Here is a 24,331-nt window from a genome sequence, read left to right as displayed (position 1 = left end):
AAGGAGCCCGTGTCTGGGAGCCTACAGTCTCCTGGGGAAGTCAGCTCTGTGACCCTGTCCTTAGCACCCATCCTAAAGGCAATCATAGGGATATACCCAGGTACCATGTTCCCCCCATAATAGGACATCTGGAGGAGGAGGTGATGTCTGAGCCCAGGGTTCAAGTAGGGGGGTCAGCAGGCAGGAAAAGAGGAGCGAGTGTGGAAAAGCAAACCAGGCAGAGGAGACCACACCAGGCCAGGAGGTGTGAGCAGCAGCCTGTGGCCAAAAGTATGGTGTCACCAGAGTAGACAGGCTAAGCAGGGATTACTGACAGCTGAGGCTGGAGAAACAGAAGGCAGATCAGGGAAAGCCTCCTATTCCAAGCGACCAGCTGAGCTGAGATCTTGCGGGTCAGCCCTTCTCAACTCCGGCTGCACATTACGAGCATCTGAGCTTCTTAAATATGCTTGAACCACACAGGCTTGAACCTACAAGTCTATATATTTTTTTTCAATAAATACAGTATTATGAATATCTGTTCTTTATGATTTTCTTAATAACACTTTTTGTCTAGCTCACCTTATTGTCAGAATACAGCATATAATACACATATACAAAAGACATGTGAACGGACTGTTTATACTGTCTGTAAGGCTCTGGTCAACAGTAGGCTATCAAAGTTCGGGGAAGTCAAAGTTATACGTGGACTTTTAAATATTTTTATAAAATTTTAAGTATTTTAAATAAAACATATTTTAAATATGTGGGGGCATCAGGGCCCCTAACCCTTACATTGTTCAAAGGTCAAACTAATACACATACACATACACACATAGGCCCCCGCCTCTCCAGTCTGTCACTTCAAGACCACGGGGTGAAGCCTGAACAGAGCTATTCTTTAAACCCCCAGGTGAACTGATGTGCCACCAGGATGAGACCCTCGACTGTGGACAGCCTGCTTTGGCCTCAGTGAGAAGAGAATGGATGGGACAAGTCCAGTGACAGAAAGACCAGTCAGGATGTGGATTGATTTGCTGTGGCCACCACAACAAAGCACCCCAGACTGGGCAGCATAAACCACAGACATTTATTTTCTCAAAGTTTTAGAGGCTAGATGTCCAAGATCAAGATATTAGCAGGTTTAGTTTCTTTTAAGGCCTCTCTCCTTACCATGCAGAAGGCTACCTTTCCACTGTGTCCTCCTGTGGTCATCCTGCTCTTTTATCTGTGTCCTACTCCCCTCTTCTTCTAAGGACACCAGCCATATTACCCCAGCCTTCCCCCCCAATGACTCCATTTCAACTGGGTTACCTCCTTAAAGCCTTTACCTCCAAGGAGAGTCACATTCTGAGGTACTGGGGGTTAGGGCTTCAACGGGGATGGGAAAGGGTGGGCACGATTCAGCCCAGACTAAGGGGTTGTCCAGTGGCTCAGGGCAGAGATGACGAGGGACAAATTTTACCTGGGGCAGCAGGATTGGGGATCAGAGAGAAATGGGCAGGTAAAGGTAGGAGGACTGTAACTGATGGGATGATGGGGGGCAGGGCGGCTCCTTGGCTGCCAGCACCACGGACAGTAGTGTCGCCCATGGAGGAGTTTTGGGGGACAGAGAGGGGAGGTGGCGTGTTGCCGTCACAGTGTGTTATGATTGCAGATGGGGGAACGTAAGAAAGAAAATCTCAGCTGGAGAAGAAGGTCTGAGTGTCATCAGTATGTGGAAGGCACATATTGACACCAGGGAGGTGGATGAGACCCCTGGCCCTCTAGCAGGTGCACAGTGAGGAAGCTAGGGACCAAACCCAGTGGAAAAGCACATTCCCAGGAGCAGTGAGAATGAAAGAAACTCATTTGCGATTAAGACACAAAAACAAACAAAACCTAGCAGCTTCTTTCTCTTTCACCTGAGGCAGAGTCCTGCTAAATCATGTCACCATGAAGCAAGATTATGAATAAAAAAGATGAAATGATGTAAACCACAAGTTACATAAAAGAGAAAATGAAGCAAGAATTAAGGAAGGAGTTACTGATGAATCCTTGGTTTGTTAATTAGAGGTCTGGCTTTCCGTATCTCCTCATTTGTTACGTGCTGCTGGTGAATTAATAGATTTCTCAACAAAAGAACATTTAAATCAATGTATGACACCTGCTTCAATTCTCAAGAAGCCATTAATTACACATTCTTAAGAAAATGAGCGAGGATACAACTCTTCTAACTGTATAATTCTTATCTGTGATTCTTAATCACACGACTTTCAGCTGCAAGATGGACCTCCTCTATTCATCTTCCCTGGTTCTGACCAATTAAACATTTTCTTTCATAATCGCAACATTGCATGTGCCAAATCTTCAAAAGAAAAGGAGCTTGTTAGCAACATGCCATTCCCCATTGCTAATTTATGCTGAATTAGAATTCTTAAAAGTATAATGTATACATAGAGGACATTATTAACACATTTAGGCTGAGTAGAATAACCACACTATGACTTTGTGGCTCGTTTTTTTGTACAGAATTTTTTTTTTAGAATAATTCCTTTCTAAAAAGCAACAACAACAACTTTATGGATTCATAAATTAATTCCTGTTAAACTGAGGTCCAATTTTTCACATAGCTTATTTACACTGAGGGAATACAAACAATAATGACAAGATTATGTGAGTTTATTCAGTAGAAATCACCATTTTATGACGGAATTAGAATGGCTCTATAGATGGTCATTTGGTGTTTCATAGTTTGACTCAATTTTAATGGTCACTGACAGCATATACCTTTGAGTCATTTATTTTGAAACCATATGGTGGCCACTGTAGATTTCATTATTTCCTTTCTAGGTGCCATCCATTCCCAATCATCAAAGTGCAAGTTTTCTGTACTATGGATTTCTGAGTGCAATCCAGGGGCAGCACTGGGGACCAGTGAGTGGACAATTTCCCAGTTAGCCATTGAGGCTAAAGTTCCATGATCCTCACCTAGCCAGGCATATCCCCTGGGCTCACCGAACAGAAACAGGGGAAATCAAGAGTTTATGGCCACCACTGGGGCCAAATACGGCCATGTGGCTTATGTACTATTTACAGTGCACAAACCTAGGTTTCCTGTTTGCTCATATATTTTCCCTGGCAGAGGCTATATGAGCAAATCCTAAAATATTTACTATCTGGCCCCTTACAGAGAAAAAAATTGCCAACTCCTGGTAGAGGTGGCTTGCATTTCCTCTCAAGTTGACCACCTCAAAGGCTATGACCATGGCTTTTAAATCCTTCCTGGATAAAGAGCATACATACAAATACATTCCAAGAAGCCAACCATGCCATAGTGTACTCCCATGGAATGCAGACCTGCCTCAAGTAGAGGCAGCTTTCCTTGAATTCTTACACCAGCACTTCTGCTTACACCCTTTTATTCATGGTCCTCAAAACAAACCATCAGTTGATCCAATGTAACATGTTATGTATTTTTTGGCAGATGTGAGCCACTGATATCTTGGCCCAATGAGTCAATAAGATTTGGAAGCTTACGGAACTGAAGGCTAGAATTAGGTAACCTTAATCTGGCTGAGGCAGGCTTCAAATATCACATGTCAGTCACTTGGAAGCACTGAGCTAACAAGGCTTATACGATGGGGACAGATATTTCTCAAGGTGCCCAGCACTGGGAACGTAGCTGGGGATGGAGCTTGCTTCCTTACAGCAGACCCTGCTTGCTGGCTGCACATTGATGGGAGCCCTTGGCTTACTGCCCCCGCTCAATTTGACCCAATCCCTAACATCTCCAGACCCACCCCCTTATAAGGTCTTGGAACAAAGAAAAGGTGTCTATGTTTCTGGTACACATTTTTTGCAAAATCGAAATCTGCGCAGGGCCAAATCTATTCTTCCCATGCTGGTCCTTTGGCTCATGAAGAGCTTTTCATGCATGGGTGTAGGAATATTCCTGCATCCAGCCTAAGAACACAGCCAGGAAATATGAATTGGAGAGTGCAAGATAGCTTTTCTCTCCATTCAATTATGCTCATCCTCTGAAGTCCTGAAAATGAGCCAGCCACAGGTGCAGACGCTGTATAAAATTGTTCAGGAAGCCCCCATAAACAGGGCCATAACCATCTCCACCCACTTCTTTATCTTACCTGATCTCCCTGTAGTGTGTGCTGGTCAAGGGGTGTCTTCGTGGCAATGTTGCTGTAGTAGGCATAGGACAGCTCCCAGTCCAGGGGGTAGTTGTCAATACCCTGGTAGTGTTTGTATCCAAGATTCATTGAAGACAGCCTCTCACTACCCTGGCCTCCTACCAAACTGTACAACATGCCCTGTTAGGAAGAAATTTACCAAGTGTTCACAGGATTGTAGAAAAGGTCATAAAATCCTCACACTTAAAGGTCATCTGGCCCCATTCCTATATATGAACCTAGTCATTCCAGAAACAGGTTAACAGGCCTTTAAAAATATTTTTTAGGAAAGAAGCCACAGCAACTTTCTAATGGTTTACAAATTCTAGCTCTCTGTCCTTCTTAATGCTTAATATTATGATTCCTTGACTTTGGCCCTTCCCTCCATGAAAACAGGGATTGTCCCCTGATTTCTCTCATAGAATCTTTTTGTGTATCTGTCAACTGTTCTAAGGATTCCTGGTCCTCTTCACCTACCTCACCTATGGCAGATGATATGAATAGTGGCCATGTCCTAACCTTACACTCTCAGAATGTTAGTGTTGAGAAGGGTCTTTGGAGGTCAACTGGTCTAACAGCCTCATTGCATAGTAAGGGAAAGAGGGGAGAGAGAGACTTGAAGTCATGTGCCTATGGCCCACCAGCCACTTTGTGACAGAGACAAGGCTACAATCTTCTTCACTCTTCTACCTTTGTGGGGGACTGCTTGGGGACTCAGGAAAGCATCCCATCAGTCACAACCTCCAATAAGCCAGAGACATACAAAAAGCAGTCACATAGAAGGAACATGGAACTCCCTGGGTAGATTTAAACAACATAAATTTCTTCAAATCCAGGAAGAACAATCCTGAGTGCAGACTTGAAAACTTAAAGTAGTCAGGAACCACTTGCAGCACTTAAATAAATGGGATCGCAAATGTGGCAAATGGCATAATTAATTGGGTCTCAGAACCACAAAGGAAACAGTCTGCTATGGCTTTCTGAATTGATGGTAGAAGGCTGGTGGTCCTTGCTTAGAGGTCCAAATGACTTCACTTAGCTCACTAAGCTATCCAGTCATGCTGGATAATGGTCCTACAGCCAAAAGAGTTAAGTAGTTAGAAGAGCTGGATGAGAGGCCCCTATTCTTGAAGGAGTGCCCCAACTCTTCCTTAGAGTACATCGTCGTATCCCCCAGCTTGTGTCCAGAAAGGAAGCGCCCTTTCTCACTCTCTGAAAGAAGAAGATCCTGTACTTTACGGAGCTCTAGGATGTTTTTCTTGAGTGTTAAGATTTTTAAAGGACTCCACGGAGCATGAACAGGTCCATCTTCCACCTGGGGTATGAGAGCATTACTCTGCAAATACAATGCGGGTGACTGATGTTCCTGGAACCCATGAAATACTCTACCTGCAGCTGATCCCGAGGCACATTTAATCCAGTTTCATAAAAGACTGCGAGGTAGTAGGATGCTTTATGGTATCCACAGCAGCTAGAATCCATCAGAAAGGGGACTACAGAGCTAATTTGGTGAAGACCATCAACACTGGAGAGTCTCTTTACAGCCTTCTCAAATATCCTCCCGCCGATTTCTAATACAGATTCATTCTGGTTCCTTGGCACTGTAAATAACCACAATTCACAGCACACACAATTAATTACCATGGGATCGACGTGGCTTTAGAAAGAAGGGGGAAAAGCCAATTAAACCACCTGAGTTATTAATATGGCTGGTTCTGCAGAGCCTTGAAATATACCACCTTCCAGGGAGGTAAATGAAACCCTTCGGGGATGCCACGGTGTCATTCTGCAAATAGCTTTTTCTTTGGCACTGAATGACAGCCTAGTAGCCTGGGAAAAAGGATATGCCTTATATATAGCTGAGAAACAGCCTCCAGAGAGTAATTTACTCAGTGTAACTCACCACCAAATCAGGACCACTGAAAGTTCCAGAGAGACTTTTTTTTCTCTCTGAGACTCTCGGAAGAAGAACGTGTTTTACCTCAGAAATATTCCTAGGTGCTGCTCTAAAGAGTTGAGCAAACGAAACTTATTTTGAGGTGCTTTCTTATCTTTTGCCTCCAGCTTTTCTTGAGGGTTTCTAAGTACAACGAAAGGAATGAGTCAACTTTTATGGAGGGCTTACAAAATGCCAAATACTGGATTAGGTGTCTTATGTAAATTATGTCATGTAATCCAAACAATTTTATGAGGTAGGACTATTATTAGTGTCCTCACTTTTCCAATTAGGAGTTTGAAGCCTGGAGACATCAACTAACCTGTCCGACATTACAAAACCCAGCCAGTGGCTGAGCCCAATTTTGAGTTCAGCTTTGCGAGGCACGAAAGCCGTTCCTACTTACTCTGCTGCACCGACTTGCTGATGAATAGGCAACCAGATGTCTTAATAAGTACCTTACCAATATGGGTAGATCTTTCTCTATGCAATTGCCTTCAGCTGTACGATATTTCCTTTCACCTAACCATCCCATAAATCTGATAAGCATTTAAGCCCAAACTAGCAAGTTATATGGCCTTATAAGGTAAGGGTGACAGTCTTCCAAAGTATGCCTACACCATTCATCTCTCTCGTTCCTTAGTTTAGGCAACAAATGTTTACTTTCTATTCTTTGTATCTATTAGATGATATGTTACAAAGGACCATATAGGATTGTATAGATATTATTTAGGTTTAAAGAGACATGGTCAACTTATTTAAGACTAAAATTGCATCTGCCTAAAAGTTGTTATGTCCAACATGTTTCTTTTCTTTTCTTCATTCTATCCAAAATAAAAATGTTACTAATAACTTTTAGGAGGCAACAAGAGACCCATTCTATCAGCACTCAACTAAGGAGTAAACAGCGATGAATCTCCAATGTAGGAAAACTGAAATGGGCAGGTCTGAGATTGGATTTACTTAAGGGCAAGTCCCTCGCAGAGTCCATGCTAAAAACAGAGGCCATTGGGATCCAAGGATGATATTGCAAAAGCCAAGCCATTGGCTACGAGCTGGTGCCAGTCCTTTTGAGCACACAAGAGGGCTGGCTGCCTCCTGAGTGGGGGACACATGCTTCCACCTGCTGAGCTGCAGGAAAGGAGCCCACCCCTGCCCGAACCAAAGCAGTCTCATCTCCTGGCTCCTGGAACTCCTCACCCCAGCCATCTACTAGATTCCAAAAAGCAACAGCAGGGTCTGCTTTTACTCTCTCGATCCCAAGCAATAGCTGCTTGCTGAACATGAAAAAATGACCTCACTGAACAAATGGAATTTACTTCTCTTTCTGTATTTTTTAATCCCTAAAGAAATAGCTGCTTGTTTATGAAAAAAAAATCAAACAATACAGATTTGTATAAAATAAAATCAGAAGTGCCCTCTCTCCCAGTCCCTCTTTAAAAGTGAAGACAAGCATTGTTAAAGGCTTGGTGTGTATGCTTCCAGAATTTTCCCTTTGCACAGACTAAAACTCATATACACAACTATCTGTATTGATACACATGCCTTTTCTTTCCAAAAGCTTCTATAATTCTGACCCTCAACTTTCTTGTTTAAATTAACCATGTATCATGAGTATTTGTCTGCGGCTATCAGAAGCCCATTCTTTCTAAAGCTTCGCTAGTATTGCATTCTGTAGCAGTGCTGTGTCCCCAGCCAGTTCTCTATTTTTAGACCCTTGGGTTGCTTCCAGTGAGTTTGCTATAACCAACAACGTGGCAGTGAACATCCTTGAACATTTCCCTCTGCTCATCTGTTGGGATATATCTGAATAATAACACCCTTTTCCACCAGGAGTCTGGGGATCTCATTTTGGATTTTCCCTTTGAATAGCTGAGAGAATTCCATCCTACCCAACCATTAGGCAGGATAAGAACCTTCTCCACTGGATTTGTTATGCACTGCAGCACTCAGATGAAGTTGCAAAATAAATCCTACTCCTACCTATTCATACATTTACTTTTAAATATGTACTCATCTCAGATGCACCTCTGTGCATATTCTGAGCAAAGCAACATTAACATTTTGTTAATGATTCATCCCCACCTCACCTGCTCTGCCAAACACCTAACCAAGATGATCAGTTTTGCCTGAGTACCCGCAGACATGGGCTTTGTGGGCTCAGAGGAGAGAGGAGACCTCAAACCAAATGAAGCTCCAAATGAAACACTTGCCCCAGCTGACCCCTGGCACAGAACCCCAGAAATCATTAGCAAGAGTGCGCAGGTAGCCGGGATTGCTGGAGAACAGGGAGCAAAAGGGGAATCCTTCACCAAACTCAAAGCCTTAGCACAAAAAACCTGCAGACTATAAGCGAAGCAGATTGAAAAGGCTTCATTATTTCTTTTACATATTAAAACTTCTAACTCCTCCCCCAAATACTACCAATCAGTATTTCCTCTGCAGAAGAATCTAAACAAGTTTCTGCACTAGTGAATCTAATAAAAAAAAAAAAAGTCTAAAGTCAAACTGCTGTTTTTGCACATTCTTTAAAGTTCAAGTTCCAACTGCGGCAGAAAAGCAAAGCCACGCTACCAGTGGTGAATAAACTGGCAATTTCAAAATTAGTTTAATGAAATTGTTAATTTCACCCATCTGGTTTAGCATATGCATATTTTTTTTCTAGACGATCTGTAACTAAAAAACATGCTTGTTTATGGAGATGAACGGGCATACTGAACAAACACACACACAATAGAAGAAGGAGCCACGTTCCCATTTCCTGGCTTCCTGCCTCAGAAGCTAAGGAAACAAGAGCCCAGCGCCCCAACTCCTTAATCCTTCCTATTTCCCCAGGAGTGCGGCATTGTTTTGCTCAGTTTTTCTTTTCTACAGCAATACCAATAACATACTGCGGCCATGGGCAGGCTCATCATTAACGGAGGCAAAAAGCAGAAAACAAGAAGGTGGGCCCTTGCTGGGGAGCTGGAGTGGGCATCTGATGGAGCATTCGGGAGAGAGGCAGACTCCTTCCTCTTGAGAGGGATGGGGGCATCAATAGCAAAGTCATTTTTAGCCTCAAGCTTCCAAAAGGTGGAACACATCCAAAGTGCAAGTTGGAGAGGGAAGAGGAAGTGAAAGGAGAAAATGTCATGTAACCAGAAAAGGAAGTTCTCACCCAGTTTACTCTGTAAGAAAAAAACACAGCATATTCTTCATCTGTATCCTGATCCCATGAGCCCCAGAGCCCCAAGAAAGAGGCTTATTTCTCAAAAGTAAACTGCTTGGGGAGCTTGGGTGGTTTGGTGGGCTGGGCTTTGGATTCTTGATTTTGGACTCAGGTCATGATCTCAGAGTCCTGAGATGGAGTCTTTTGTCCACGCTCATCGGGGAGTCAGGGAGTCTGTGTCTCTCCCTCTGTGCACCCCCACCCCCACTGCCAGCCCCTCCAGTTCTCTTTCCCTAAAATAAATAAATCTTTAAAAAAAAAAAAAAAGTAAACTGCTTGTATTCTTCTGTATGCAAGTTTTCCAGGCTTGTCCCCGTAATTTCCCTCCCTCCTTTCTCCACCCCCTCCTCCCCCAGGGCTGCCATCACAGGTCCTCTGGGCAGGAACAGCGTGGCCCTCTCTGTTTTCTTCCTTGTGCTTCTGTGTATTTGTTTTAAAAAACGATAATGTATGCTTTCTTAAACAAAAATAAAGATGAGGGTTTTTCAATGAACGGCACTGAAAATAGCTCTTAAAGGACACGGTATCCTGGTGTTATTAAGAAACATTACTGTATGTCTACCATTTCCGTGCTCTGCATTTTAGTGTTTCCAAATATACATTGCAATTGTTGGGGAAAATAGGAACAGTCAAAAGCAAACCAGTTAAGGCCAGCATCCCCTTGGCATATTGCGTGGGGCCTCCTCTTGCTCGGCACTTAGCTCTCCTAAACCTGGGGCAAGGCAGGCCAGTCCGGAACAAAAACAAAAGGAGCAAGATGCAGATGGCATCAGCCTGGGAGGCCAGCCCACCTCAGACCCGGCCTCCTCCCGAGACCTATTTGCTGGCAGACCCTGGACTTTCTATAACCACAGTTCGTGGGTTCAGAGCCGCCCAGTCCAGAACCAAGGGAGGGAAGGGAGTAAACAGTTCTGGCCTCAAGGCAGATGCCCACAGGGGCCTGCTGGCCAGCTCACCTGTCCCACCCACCTGTCCCTCCCTGCCTTGGCACCCCACCTGCAATTCCGTCTTTGCAGCTTTCCTCCCTCCTTCCTACCCAAACCAGCTCTCTGGCTTTGAGCCCCACATCCACTCCCATCCCCGCATCCCCGCAGCCTCTTACCAGCAACCCCACATCCCCACCGTCTCTCCTCCCTGGATGTTGGAGCCCCACTCAAAGGGTTTTTGAATTCTAAGGGTTCCATTTTGACGAGAAAGTTGCAACAGGAGAGTAAAAGAAATAGCCAGCATACCTCTTAAATAATGAAAAAGCATACACCCTAGAATCCTACTATCCTAGCATAGGGAAAACGCCCAAATGCTAATAGGGCAATTTCTATGCTCTAACAGCAGCCATTTTCCTAAAGAATTGGAGGTTCCCCAGGAAATGACACAGAGGGTGACCGATCAGAAGTCCTGAAGTCTTGAACATGGGGTCTCCTGTTGGATGCCACCCAGAGTCTGGACCGCTGTGGAGCTGGGGACAGAACGGCACAGGAGAATTTCCGTGCCAAGCCAGGAAATCAAGATGCAGAGCAGTGGCTCTGGAATGCCGGGAGGCAGGAAGGGTTTCTGCCACATCTATATGCATGGCAGCTGAGTGCCCCGAGGAGCGCTGCCATCTTTAATTCAAAGGTATGCCTACTCTGGGACACAAGGAACACGTCCTGTGATTCTTCAGAGTGGGAACCACCAGTGGGGACAGCTGCATTTTATACAAGGTTAGCACATCAGCTGTCAACATTTCAGAAGCCTCCCTCCTCCGCAACCCCTGGCACTTGGCAGAGAGTTCTGTGTGGGCTGGAGTAGTTCTTTCATTACGGTTGCCCTGGGGCCCACCACAGTGCTGGAGGGATCCAATGCATGGGTGCCAAACTGGGTTTGCACAAACCTTGCTTGGGGCTGTCTCACATCCGGGCACCTGTCTACTTCAGCAATTCAATAACAGACATATGAAAGTGAGGACCGCGAGGGCTACATTTGAGGAATTCTTTTGTAATGGGTGTGCCTAAGAAGGATTCTGGGCTACTTTTACTGATGGGGAGAAATTGGAAAGCAGCTTGCTGGCTGACCTGGGAAAGAGAACTGTGTTGGCAGAGGTGTCTCAGACCCAGGACAGCAGCTCCTAAGAGAGAACAGGCTGAAGAAGTGTACAAGAAGTGAGAAAAATGTAGAAAGAAGATGAATAAGCCCAGAGGCCTCGATCTGTCTGGATTAGTGTCATGGCTTGGCCAGTGTAGACCTTGAACCTGTCAACTAGTCAACTAGTCAACTAGTCAAATTTCTCATCCAGTCAGTGATTCACTGACCCAACGAAGACATTTTTAGTACTGAAAATGAGATCACTTACTCATTTGGAGTGCATTCAGTCCCTCAACAAATACTTATTGAGGGACTTCAAAGAAAACATAGATCCCATTCCTGTCTTTGAAGACTTAGAAGCTCCACTGTGGAACCAGGCAATTGCACAATTATAATGCAGTAGGACAGGTCCTGTGAAGATAATATCTACAAAATGGCAAGGGGAGCATGGGAGGAAAAGCTATCCGCCTGGGGACCCAGAAAATGTGGTGTGAGGGGGCGGTATTTGAGTTGGGACTTGAGGACTATTTGTAGGTTAGCTGAGGAATGCAGGTGGATGAAGTATGCTCTTGGAGGGGAAGGGTACAGAAATGTGCTGTGTAGGGTCATACAGAAAAGGATCGATAACTAAGCACCTAACACAGCTAGTACTACCACTGCAGACACCGTGGACTGGAAGTAGAAGTGGGAGACTTACACCGCTTGTGTTCCCCTCATAAGCGTGTGATTACGCGAGTGATAGAGACACAAACGGGATCCAATAGTTACAACTCAAGGTAGAGTGAGATGAGCTCTATTCAGGCGACCTTATCCCTCATGGCCATATATATCGGTGCTTCTCTGTCCATGAAGCTCTCTAATAGCCTTATGTCATTTAGGAGGGCATCATCCTTAATCACCATTGAACCAAACTTGCCCCAGTACATAAATAACAAACATAAATTACATCTCACACCCACGAGGATGGCCAGTTCTCAAAAAAGCAGAAAACAACACGTGTTGGCAAGGAAGGAAAGAAATGGGAACCCTTGTGTGCTGTTGGTGGGAACGTAAAATGGTGTAGCCGCTACTAAGAAGAGTATGAAGGTTCTTCAAAAAATGAAACACAGGATTACCATATGATCCAGTAATCCCACCTCTGAGTCGGTAGCCAAAGGAATTGAAAGCTCAGTCTGGAATAGCAGCTCTATTCACAACAGCGGACACGCAGAAGCAACCCAAGTGTCCATCGACAGATTAACAAAATGTGGTACCTACAAATGATGGAATGCTGTTCAGTCTTAAAAAGGAAGGAGATTCTGACACATGCCACAACAATCTCGATGGCCTGATGCTACGTGAAATAAGCCAGTCACAAGAAGACCGATATTGGAGGAGTCCACGTCTATGAGGTATCTAGAATAGGCAAGTTCATGGAGACAGAAAGTAGAAGAGTGGGTATCAGGAGCTGTGGGGAGGGAAAATGAGCTTGTTTAATGGGCATAGTTTCAGTTTTACAAGGTGAGAATGTTCTAGAGATCTTGCAACAACGTGAATACACTTGACACTACTGAAGAGTATACATAAAGACGGTTACGCTGGAGAACTTTATATTACACGTATTTTTAACCACAAAAAAAATATATTTTTAATTACAGTCCTGTAGGACTGATGGTACAAATGGTGATTTTTCTTCTGCGGTAGGAAAACACAGTTCAGACTTTCGGGAACAACGGAGGGGTGGTGGCCAATTCTGAGCTCGCCCGGCTGGCAGCAGGGAATGCTGTTATCTGCTCCCTACTGGTCGTGGATGAAGCCAATGCTCCAGATTGCCCACCCCCTGCAATGTTCTCATCTCTCCTTTGAAGGTGCTGTTGGCTTAGTGAGAGAGCAGACGATCCGCCTGAAATCACACAGTGCGGGGAAACCACACTCTGAGGTCGGAAACACGCACGTGTAGTGGCCGGGGAGTGGAGTGGCCGTGTACGTGTGACAGCCTGCCAAGGAAAAAACGACTCTGTCACAAAGAACCAGAAATCACAAGCCACTGTCTTAAGTGGTTTTCTTTTTTCAAAGTGCTGGGGAAAAAAAAAAAAAAAATTCCACAAATTCATCTCCTTGGTAGGAACAATGGAGCTGAAGTTGTCCTCTCTATTGATGTAAAAACTATCATTCAAAACATGGCCCCATTTTTGTTCTGTGCTGGCTCACGGGGGGCACTTGGTCAACATCTGTGGACTGATCAAATGGATGGAAGGTTGTGCCATGAGCAACTGAAAAAGTTTCTCACACAGTTAAATAAATTCCTTGTCTCTCTTCCTGCTTCCATGGAGTTCCTGCAGCCAGAATTCCAAGCGCCAAGCATCTGATACTTGATTCCATTCCCAGAGCTTATCTCAGACACACAAAAAAAATGTAATATGATAAGGACGTTCTAAGGAAGTCTACTAGTGAACAGGATGGGACAGCTCGGGGCAACGGCAGAAAACAGAATGTAGACATAGTTCTTATTAACTAGAGTTATCCAAAGCCTCCAAATCCAGCCAGACACTTACGGCAAGATGAACCCAGAAGGCCACACTGGTCTACGTCTATTCCTTTTACAGGAGACCCGAGTAAAGATACCTTTAAAAAAAATATAAACTTGTTTTCTTAACCTCAATTTACAAAATCAAATGTTCTGCATTTCGCTCAGCCTTGTTAGAAACTGAACACAATGTTCAACCCTGGTCTCTCTCCAGGGTGAGCAGGAGGACACTGTGATAGCCCCAAGCAAGGGCAGTGTGCCAGGTAGAGAGACGGATTTTAATGAGGAGTGTGCACCTGACCTCTACAGAAGGCTCCCCCGTCCTTATGGACAGGACAACATAACCTAGAAAAACTGGAGCTGAAGGGGGGATGAGGGCTTGAGGTTCATTCTGGAGATTTGCCCACCCTTCCCAGGCTCTCTCTCGGCCTGGTCCTTGGCTCTAGGAAAGGGAAGGGGGTGAAGGAATGCAGGTAGCTGGGTGCCAGAGGGAGGCAGAGGCCCTGGTGTAAGATACAGCCCCTCGGGAGACATTCTTTGGCGCCGTCCCAAGCAGACTTGGCCCCAGAGGCACTCGCCTGGCTGGCTCGGCACCAGCAGTGGGCTGTAAGTGGCAAATCCGGCTTTGGGGCTTCCCTGCTCACCACAGATGACCCCCAAAGGCCTAGCAGGGGTCAGCAGAACACGCTATGTGCTGTGAGGTGACGGCTCCCCCCAGTCCCACAGCTCAGGACACCGTGAGGTGTAGGAGCTCACAATTTGGGTTTTTAATTAGATTCTGTTTCCAGGCCTCCACGGAGGGGGAAAAAAGAAATTCTAAATTCTTATAAACAAAACTTCTGAGCTCTAAAAATAACATGAAAACATTTTTATTGAAGAGTATTTCCTTTAAAAAGAATGGGTTGTGAAAATGATTCACTCCTGCTCCCAGTCAGTAAAACTATATTTAAATATGATCAGAAATCTCAGAAAGCCTATTTTGATGTGGGTGTGGCTTCAGCCCATAGAGCCTAACCTATCAGCACGCGCGTCCAGCATGAGCAGCGGAAACCTGGGGACTGTCTCTGCCGGGTGACAATAGTAACACTCACACAGGAATGGTTCTCAGTGCCGGGAAGTCTGGCCTCCTTACAGACATCTAGAAAACTCTGGACCCTCACAACTCAAGACCGGGGTCATGGGAGGGGAGAGAGGGATCCTAGTGTCTAGTGGTTGAGGCCAGAAATGTAGCAGACACACAGGACAGACCTCCCCTCCAGCACCCCGACCCCAACAAGGAATTATCCAGTCCAAAACGTCACTAGTGCCAAGATGGAGAAACACCGTTTGTTCCCAGCGTCCCATAGGCCAATTCTGTTTCATCTATTTTATATGCATCAATTCATCAAGTCGACACTAGGAGAGTGGTTGTACCATTATCATTCCCGCTGCACAGGTGAGGAAGGGGGTACAGGGACATGGAGTAACTTGCCCAAGGCCACCCGGCTAGTACATGCTAAGCTAAACTTGTAGACGGGCCTCCTGGTTGCAGAGGCTACGCTGTCACCTGATTCCACACGCCTCCTGCTCCTTGTCCTCCTTGCCTGCATCTAAGCAGTCACACATCCTTGAGAGCCAACCCCCTTACACCCTTTAGCTCTGTCCCTACCACCCTGTCCCATTCAGGCCTGCATCCTTGGCCTGGACCACAGACTACCAAGGATGCACTTCTTTTCAGGCACACCCCGCTGTTCACCTCCCCCAACCTCCCGCTGTTACCTGAGTAACCTCGGAACCCAAGTCTGATTGCACCTCTGCCTGCTGCTTAAAACCCTTCATCAGGCCCCTGTCGCCTATAAGGTGAAGCACAAATTCTCAGGATGCCTTCGGAACTATAAGCAGAATCAGACCCTCCAGGCTTTCTCCTGCCTCTCAAACACCTTGCACACCATTTCAAAGGTGATGTTATTCCCATCTCTCTGCCTCTACTCTGCCTCTGATACCCAGATACCCCGCTTATCTGGCAAACACCTACTGACCCTTCAAGAATCAATCCCACTGTCCCCTCTTCCAGGAAGCCTTTCCTGACTACTCCCTTCCTTGTGACTCTACCACTTACTCCCGCCACTTCTATTAAAAATGCATCACCAGGGGCGCCTGGGTTGCCCAGTTGGTCGAATGTCTGTCTCTTGGTTTTGAGATTTCATTTATTTATTTGACAGAGAGAGAGAGATCACAAGTAGGCAGAGAGGCAGGCAGAGAGAAAGGGGGAAGCAGGATCCCTGCTGAGCAGAGAGCCCGATGTGGGCCTTGATCTCAGGAACCTGAGATCACAACCTGAACTGAAGGCAGAGACTTAACCCACTGAGCAGATCCCATCTTGGTTTTGACTCAGGTCATGATCTTGGGATCATAAGATCAAGCCCCGTGTTGGGTTCCACATGCTCAGCATGGGGTTTGCTTAAGATTTTTCCCTACCCACCCACCCAAGGCTCCCCCTCCCCACTCACACACTCTCTCTCTCTAAAATAAATAAATAAAATCTTTTTTAAAAATGCATCACCATTTTTCTTTGTTTTCAAGTCTGTCCCTTCAGGGCAAGGAACTTGTGTTATTTTACTTCTCTCTAAAGCCTAGCCAAGCAACTGAGCAGACACTCAGCAAGTATTGAATGAATCAAAGAAGAAATATCTGGTATGGTTTGGATTCTTTCAGGCCAGAATAGATTCCCTTTACCCTTTGTCTGCAGCAGGGACTCTCTTCCATTGAACACTGACATTGTCAGGAAGTCCTTACGTGACACAGAAGCCCTGACTCAAGGGGTTGCCTCTTACCACTAAGAGTTATCATCACCCCCCTTCGTCTCCCCTTCCCCAGGCTGAACACCTCCAGCTTCCCTCCTCTTCCTAACAGACATCATTTCAAGATCCCGTGTGGCTCTTACAGCATGCACTTAATTACTAAGCCAACCCCAACTGTGATGGGCCTAAGCAGAAGCTAGCCATATTTGGGAATTATAGACAGATTCCCGAGATGCCGTTTACAGTGTGTACTTCATGTCAAGGATCTCAAGTTTCAAGGCCTGAGGGCCCTGGCAGGTAAGCTCCAGGAACGAAGTAGGCGGGAGGTGCTGGATTGGGGGGGAAGGAGGGACTGGGAATAGATAGGTCTCACTTCTGGAACCGAGGCTAACGTAAAAGACCCAGCGTTGCCAGATCTGTGGGGTTTTCAAGAAAAGCTAAACATTTGCATTTTTATGCAAGTTTTTAGATACCAGCAACTAATTTTTTTCTTTAAAATGGACAGTCATGTACATGCCAAACCAAATGCCTTTGGTGGCCAGCTCTGGCTGGCGGCTATCATTTGTGGCCTTGGCTTTAAAAGAATGGCTGGAGTGATTCCTAAATTTGTTGTTGTATTTGGGGTTGTATTTGTATCTGTATGCACAGATACATTGAGAGCTGTGGACATACAAGGGCAGAATTTAAATGTGAAGTTAACCTAGAACTCTAGGGTAAAAAATCACTCTGAGGCATACATCACCAAAGAGGGTGAACAGAACCAGGAAAAAAGGAGCCTTCCCAGCCAAGGTCCAAAGGTGAGGCAAAGACACAATTACCTGTCCACAAGCCCATCTCCAGCAAGGCCTGGAATAAGCTGGGGTGCCGGTCTTTCAGCTCCTTCTCCCAGGGGAAGGCTCTGCACGTGGAGGGTCTCCCGTACCTGAGCTTCATGTCCAGGTAGGAGTTCTGGAAGTCACCTGCAGGCAAGGGAAGCACAAGAGAGCTCTCCCCTTAGAAGAGGGAAGGCCTCATCCTTCTAAATCCCTCCTCCCCAAGAGGAACTAGAAATAAGAGGTCAGACTTAATGTTCCTGGATGTTGGTTTGGGTCCATTAGGGATTTGCCATTGGCTCTGATGCCTCTGCCTCGAGGTCACAAATTCAAAGCCATGTCCAAGGGAAATGTGCCAAAGTTGCTGATGGCTGTTGAATAATTCTACAGAATGAGCAGCTGGCCTCGGACTGTTCCCCAGGAGGCCAATATCTAGGCCATTTTGTTGGCAGTGTGAGTTGAGGAGCAAAGCACAAGGACCCCCAGGGAGGCAAGGCGGTGGATGTTAGGAAAACCTTCCAATGCCACCAAACAGATCAGCATGCAAGGACGGCCTTCCAACTCAGAGTATCTCTCCTGAAATTACATCAGTTATCAAAATCAGTTTCTTTCCTGTTTGGGATATTACTATTCCTATATATCTTCCCCCTCTTCTGACAGCATCATATTTTCTGGATGAGTCAGCTGTACCCGCAGCAGCTGGGGACCAGGATTGCCTATTCTTAAATTAAACGGCAGAGGCACTGGCTTTCCACGCTTCCCTATAGCTGCGTCTCCTCCCTTACTGAGACTGTGGTCTCAGTCCTCCCGGACTGAGGCGTGCTCCAGAGGCACCCATCCCTGCACTCCCTGGGCTGGGGAAGTCCAGCTCCGGAGAGAGGGAGACGTGTGGGCAGGACCGCCCTACTCCGTTCGTCTTTGCGGATGGCAAAGGCCCCACAGGAATTTCTCTTCCAGAAGGAACATATGGGACTAACTCTAGTGCCGCCGTATCAGGCAAGAAGATCTAAGCACAGAGAAATTTACAAGTGCAGATCCAAGCCAGAATATTGGAAGACAGGCCAGGAACCAATTTTTATAATCAATGACCACCCTGTATGAGTGAAGGATGCCTCTGCAAATATGAACAGGACTGAAAGCAGTCTATTTGAAATGCATTCCTTCTGCTGGCTATTAACGGGGTCTTCCAGAAAGAATCAATTTCAAGGATTAAAAAAAAAACAAAACCGAGCCCCAAACAACAAAGTCACTGTTCAACATTTCTGAAAGCTAATATTCAGATATTAATGGTCCAAGACAAAAGTGCACCGATGGGGAAACATTTCTAATGATTAATTTATTTTCCAATTCACTTTTATTTTCTTAGACTGGCCAAAGATCCCATTATGGATGGGAAGAAAGCAACGCGAGGCCCAACACGCTCTCATTTGTATTCTTAAAAGGAATCTCATATGGTTGAAGCTAAGGGGCAGGTGTGGGGTTCCTGTTGGCCATTGGTCTGGTTGGAATCCAGGTGGAACGTCCAGGGTCCCCTGCCTCTGTGGAGGGCTCCACGTCGTATCTGTTCCCGCCACTCAGGTCATATTTATTCTATTTTAACCGCGTTAGAAAGGACCCAAACATGTTGACACAAACACGCAGAGCTAAAAATTGCCCTTCTGGAGCTCAGTACTCACATGCTTCTTGTTGCCCGCCCCCGTGCTGTACCGTGGATGCGTACACAGACACTATTTCTTGGACCTCAGCACACCTTTCATAATATAATTTGAGCTGTTCAGCAAGTGGCTTCTCAAGGAGGGGATTAACGATCTACAAGAAGGCAAGAAAATCGAATGAACAACAACTGTCATCAAACTCCCATCGATACCTCTGAGGCCGTGTTCAGGAGGATTTTCTTCTCCCATTGGTGTTACCAGATGGCTTGCCTGCACACAGACTGTTGACTCTGGATCAGCAGCAGGAGGGTATAATTCAAGGGCACACTAGCTCAGTCTGGTTCCCTCTCGCTGCTTTTGGTGCTACCTTCTCTTCTGCAAGAGCATCTTAAATTTCTTCCCAGAGTCCAGGCCTCCACCCTCTTCTTTCCCCTCACCACGTGCTGTCCCTAGACAATCACATTCCTCTCTCCTTCAGTCCCCAAGGGAGGCCAAGCCCTGCAAACCCTCCTTTTACTTGGCAGGCTCCTACTTGACCTCCAAGAGTCAGGTCCAAGGTCATTGCTTCAGGGCGCTTTCCCTGACAGCCCCGCCCCAGCCATGTGTGCGCAGATTTGGATGTCCCCACCTCAGCCACCCAAAAACACTTGCATGTGAATTAGAGCATGTACTGTGTTCCTTCATGACGTTGGTGTTTAAGATGCAGATGGGGAGATTTTCCAAAACAGAGGCCTTATCTCAACTCAATGGTTTTCAAAATCCAGGTTGTAACCCATTAGAGGGTCATGAAAGTATTTCAACAGGTTGTAAACAGAAGTGATTTTTTTTCTTTCTTTCTTTTTTTTTAAAATATTTTATTTATTTATTTGACAGACAGAGATCACAAGTAGGCAGAGAGGCAGGCAGAGAGAGAGAGAGGAGGAAGCAGGCTCCCTGCTGAGCAGAGAGCCCAATGCAGGGCTCGATCCCAGGACCCCGAGATCATGACCTGAGCTGAAGGCAGAGGCTTTAAACCACTGAGTCAGCCAGGCGCCCCTGATTTTTTTTTTTTTCTAATAAAATAGAACACGAGGGGCACCTGGGTGGCTCAGTGGATTAAGGCCTCTGCCTTTGGTTCAGGTCATGATCCCAGGGTCCTGGGATCGAGCCCCGCATCAGGCTCTCTGCTCAGCGGGGAGCCTGCTTCCTCCTTTCTCTCTGCCTGCCTCTCTGCCTACTTGTGATCTCTGTCTCTGTCAAATAAATAAATAAAATATTTTTTAAAAATAGAACATGAAATAGCAGAGTGCGTCTAACAAGGGAAAGGCATGTATACTCAGTAAAATCTTCATTTTGGTTTTGTATTTTATACATATATATAATATATACAGGTATGTGCATATGTGTGTGCATGTATGTGTGTGCTTAGGACATTACATAGATTTCTTCTTTTCTTTCTTTTTTTATTACATAGATTTCTCATGTAAACCACCCTCAAAAAAAATTTGAGAGCTACCCTCTTCATCATCATGGACGCCTTAGCATCTGCACAGGGCCTGGCACATAGTAGGTGCTCTGGAAGTATTTGTTGCAAAAGGAATATATTAATTTGTTTTTCTCTTCACAGAAATCTCTCCATAGGGGCTCTGACATGTGCCCATGGATGGTAGGGCTTTGCATTTTTCTTCCTTTACTTTGCCTAATGACTCCAGCTTTCCCCAGAACAAATCTCGCGGGGTCACAGGAATGCATCAAGGTTCCTTATTCAGGTGTCTGGTGATCTCCTTACAGGGCAGAAAAAGACACCTCTGTGAAGGGAGGCAGTCCCTGCCTCCCTGCACCAGCCTCATGGGAGCTGACCTGGAGAGCTGGACAAGCCCACCTGTGGGTGGGTTTTGGAGGTGAGGGTCACGGCATAGTAGGTTCGGTCCTCCACAATGTCTACAAGTACAGCCAACCCATTGTTGGAGCCCAAGGCCTGCGTGTCTGAAGACAGCAGCGAATGGAACCAAGATTTTAATTTTCTAGAGTGTGTCCTCTTTTGATACTTTAAATAATAGCACATAAAAGAAGCTCTACCAAATAACTAAGATTCTCTCCTTTCATTAGCTTAATCACTGGATAGGCAACAGCCTGATAAAAATCTACTCTATAATTAAGCTAGTAGTTATTAAAACATAGGAAGTAAATGGTTTCCATTTCATGAGTACTAAATGAACCAAACCTTAACAGAAATCTATTATCGAGTTTGCTGGGGGAAAAGCCTCCATATTAATTACTTTTGATGACAGAGCCAATGCCACGTCCAGCTTGGGTAAATCTTTTGTTTACATGAGCTTCCACGTCCTACAGCCACATGCCCATCATGCCTGAACTCCCAGAAACTTCCCGATGCCCGGGGCTCACCTGTGCAGGGTGCAGAGTGTGGAGACGATAGTACTTCAGGGGTCCAAAAAACCCTTCAATGCCGGCCACATACCTGCTCCCTCCAATAATGAAGTATCCAGCAGTGTCATTATAATAGAAATCCTCTCTGAAGCTACGGAAGAACAAGGAATTAAGAGAGACCTTGGTCTGAAGCAGATCTTTAAAAAAGACTCTTTTACTGACCCTTCTTGATGCACACCCCCAAATTTCTTCACGTCCTTCACACTGAATTCTAGCAGATGAGACCGTGGTGGGGTCAGACACACTTGGGCTAGGATCCAAACTGCTGTTTACCAGCCATGTGACCTTGGGCCTGTCCCTTACCTTCTCTGAGACCAAGTTTTCTCATTAGTAAATTAGCTCCTCAATAATTAGATTCTTAGGAGGATTCGTGAAATGTAAAGGCATGTGCCTGGCAGAGTGCATTGCCCGTCACAAATATTCAGTACCTACCAGCTTCTGATATTGGTAAAATGGTTTGGGATTGGAATTCTTTGGAATCGCTAGTCTTAATTGGAAATGTTTTGCTCTAAAAGGGGGGAAAAACCCACCTTGTTGAATGGATAGGTGGCTGTGAAGAAAAACTAACAACATATCCATATCAGAACCCGGGGGAAAATTCGGACTGAGAAGGAAGAGACTGAATGCCAGAGCTCAGCACAGGTGGTGTGCTGGAAATCTGCCTTGTCCTGAAAGACTTGAAGGAGTAGGAAGGGAAAAAAAAGGGACAAAATGGGCTAACAAGAATCAAATGCAAAAAGTTGTTCCTTACTGCCTTGTTTATATGCACCAAAGACTGGACAACCCCAGGCGTCTGTCAGGCCAGCCAATGGACCCTAAATGTGAGCCTTTTTTAAATATATAGCTTAAAAAGGGAACAGAGGGCTCTGTGTACTAAAGGGAACTCCAATGTATTAAAGTGAAAAAAAGTAAAACAAAAGTGTGGAAAATGAGCATATACTTTTTATCCAAGAAAGAGGAGAATGGATCTTTTTGTTGTATTTGCATTTTAAAAACTCTGTTAAGTACATACTGCAAGAAATTAATAATAATATTTCCCCAGGGCGTAGGAGGTAGGGGATGGAGTGGATGGGGATAGAGCTTGAAGCAAGACATCTAGCTGTCTATCTTTTCGTATCATTTGATTTTTTTTTTAAACAGCCCCATTTATTGCCTATCTAAAAACTAAAATAGGGTAGGTGAAGGAGGCGGTATCAGACCTACGAGGACAGCAGGTTGGGGGGAGGACCAAGAAAAGCATCAAGTGAGAAGTCAGGCAAAGAGGAAAGAGCCAGGGAAGACAGAGGGCAGATGGAAGCAGACGGAAAGAAAACAAAATGTCAGGCAAGCCGCCAGGAGCCCGGCGAGTCGTGAGAGCAATGGGCCAGGGTGATGCCAACAGGGATGGAGGGAGATACCAGCAGTTAGATCAGAAAAGCCAAGCAACCTGGGGTTATCCCAAGAGAGGGGGGATGTACTGACAGTTACCAAGGAACCCGAACTGTAGCAGGTTCACCCGGCTGGAGAGGAAGACGAAAGGGAGAAGGAATGAGACTCTGACAACATCAACAGAAGGCAGCAGAAATGAACGCTTAGAAATTAGCTTTACACGAATGCGGCTAAAATGGAAAAGGAGAGCTTCTTCTCCCGATATTTTTCTTTTCAGAATCTCAGGCTTGACGGTCCTTCTCTTCATTTTCCACAGGGACCACAAAGTTATTATCTCTGAGAGCTGTGAATTGATTTTGTTTTTCAAGACCGTAGAAAGATTTAACATTTCAGCCACCGTCACCACTAATACCTGGCTCTTGATGGATACAAAACGCAAGGCTTCTACAACAGAAGCGCTCTTAACAGAACTCAACCAGCTCACCAGCGCCCCTGCTGGCTATCCCTGCAACGTGCTGGATGCTCGGCCCGTCAGAGCCCACTCTCCGGAGGAGCCTTAGTCTTCCCGTCGTTTGAATAAAATGACTATAGTACCTACCTACTGGACTGTTGTGAGGATTAAATAAACTGATATTTAAACAGAGCATTTAGAACAGTGCCTGGCACAAAATAGGCCCCATAACTGGTAACTACGGTTATAATTATTAACCCCAATCCACTACAGGAATGCAAACTTAGTAAGAATGCGAAGTGTCTATTCACAAACCTGACAGTGCCAATTGTATGGTCATTGTAATTATACAGATTAATGAACTATGATGTCATTCAATAAAATATGGATCAGGAAGAAAGGATTGTTCACTCTGTAACGATTAAGTTCAATATTTTGGGTTGACACAGAAAAGAACGGTTGCTTTAAAAGTGTGGAATTAGGACAACTGTAAAAGAAAAAAAAATAATGGAAGAAATCTAGACGTATCTTGGTTTTGGTAGTTTCATGAGTGTCTTTGTTCTCTTTCTGTTTGTAAGAAATGGGAATTGGGTGCCGTTTATGCAAGGAAGACCACAGAGAACTTCAATTGGTAGATTTGGAACAAAAGAAAGGCCCTATCTGGAAAGACTGTGGATGAAAGTACATTTCCGGGTTTTTCTAATTAAAATAAAATGGTTATGGTATCTTTTAAAATGGATCTTTGCTTTAACTGAATTTTTCAACTAATTAATAAATTACTTGGTCCCCCTGGTTCTGGACTGTAATTTTTGTCTTCTTTTTAATCATTATCATAATATAACTGCAACATTGTGGTTTATAAGAAATAAATATTTGGGGGCACGTGGGTGATTCAGTCGTTTAAGCTTCCCACTCTCGATTTCAGCTCAGGTCACAATCTCAGGGTTGTGAGATCGAGCCCTGCATCAAGCTAGGCACTCAG

General features: G+C 45.2%; 1 protein-coding gene across 1 annotated transcript in view; it reads right to left on the bottom strand.

The window, feature by feature from the left end:
- SEL1L3 (SEL1L family member 3) overlaps window positions 1–24,331 on the bottom strand; it is a 99,992-nt gene that overhangs the window by 42,177 nt on the left and 33,484 nt on the right. Inside the window, exons 7-11 of the mRNA XM_044225842.1 lie at window positions 21,489–21,621; window positions 19,125–19,257; window positions 17,455–17,595; window positions 5,535–5,746; window positions 4,107–4,286 (exon numbers count right to left, since the gene is read on the bottom strand). Of these exons, the coding sequence (XP_044081777.1) occupies window positions 4,107–4,286; window positions 5,535–5,746; window positions 17,455–17,595; window positions 19,125–19,257; window positions 21,489–21,621 (799 nt within the window). The remainder of the gene's footprint in view (window positions 1–4,106; window positions 4,287–5,534; window positions 5,747–17,454; window positions 17,596–19,124; window positions 19,258–21,488; window positions 21,622–24,331) is intronic.

The sequence above is a fragment of the Neovison vison genome, chromosome 11 (genome assembly GCF_020171115.1).
Source record: "Neovison vison isolate M4711 chromosome 11, ASM_NN_V1, whole genome shotgun sequence".
Taxonomy (NCBI): domain Eukaryota; kingdom Metazoa; phylum Chordata; class Mammalia; order Carnivora; family Mustelidae; genus Neogale; species Neogale vison.
The sequence above is the reverse complement of the archived record's forward strand: the minus strand, read 5'-3'. Positions and strand labels throughout refer to the sequence as shown.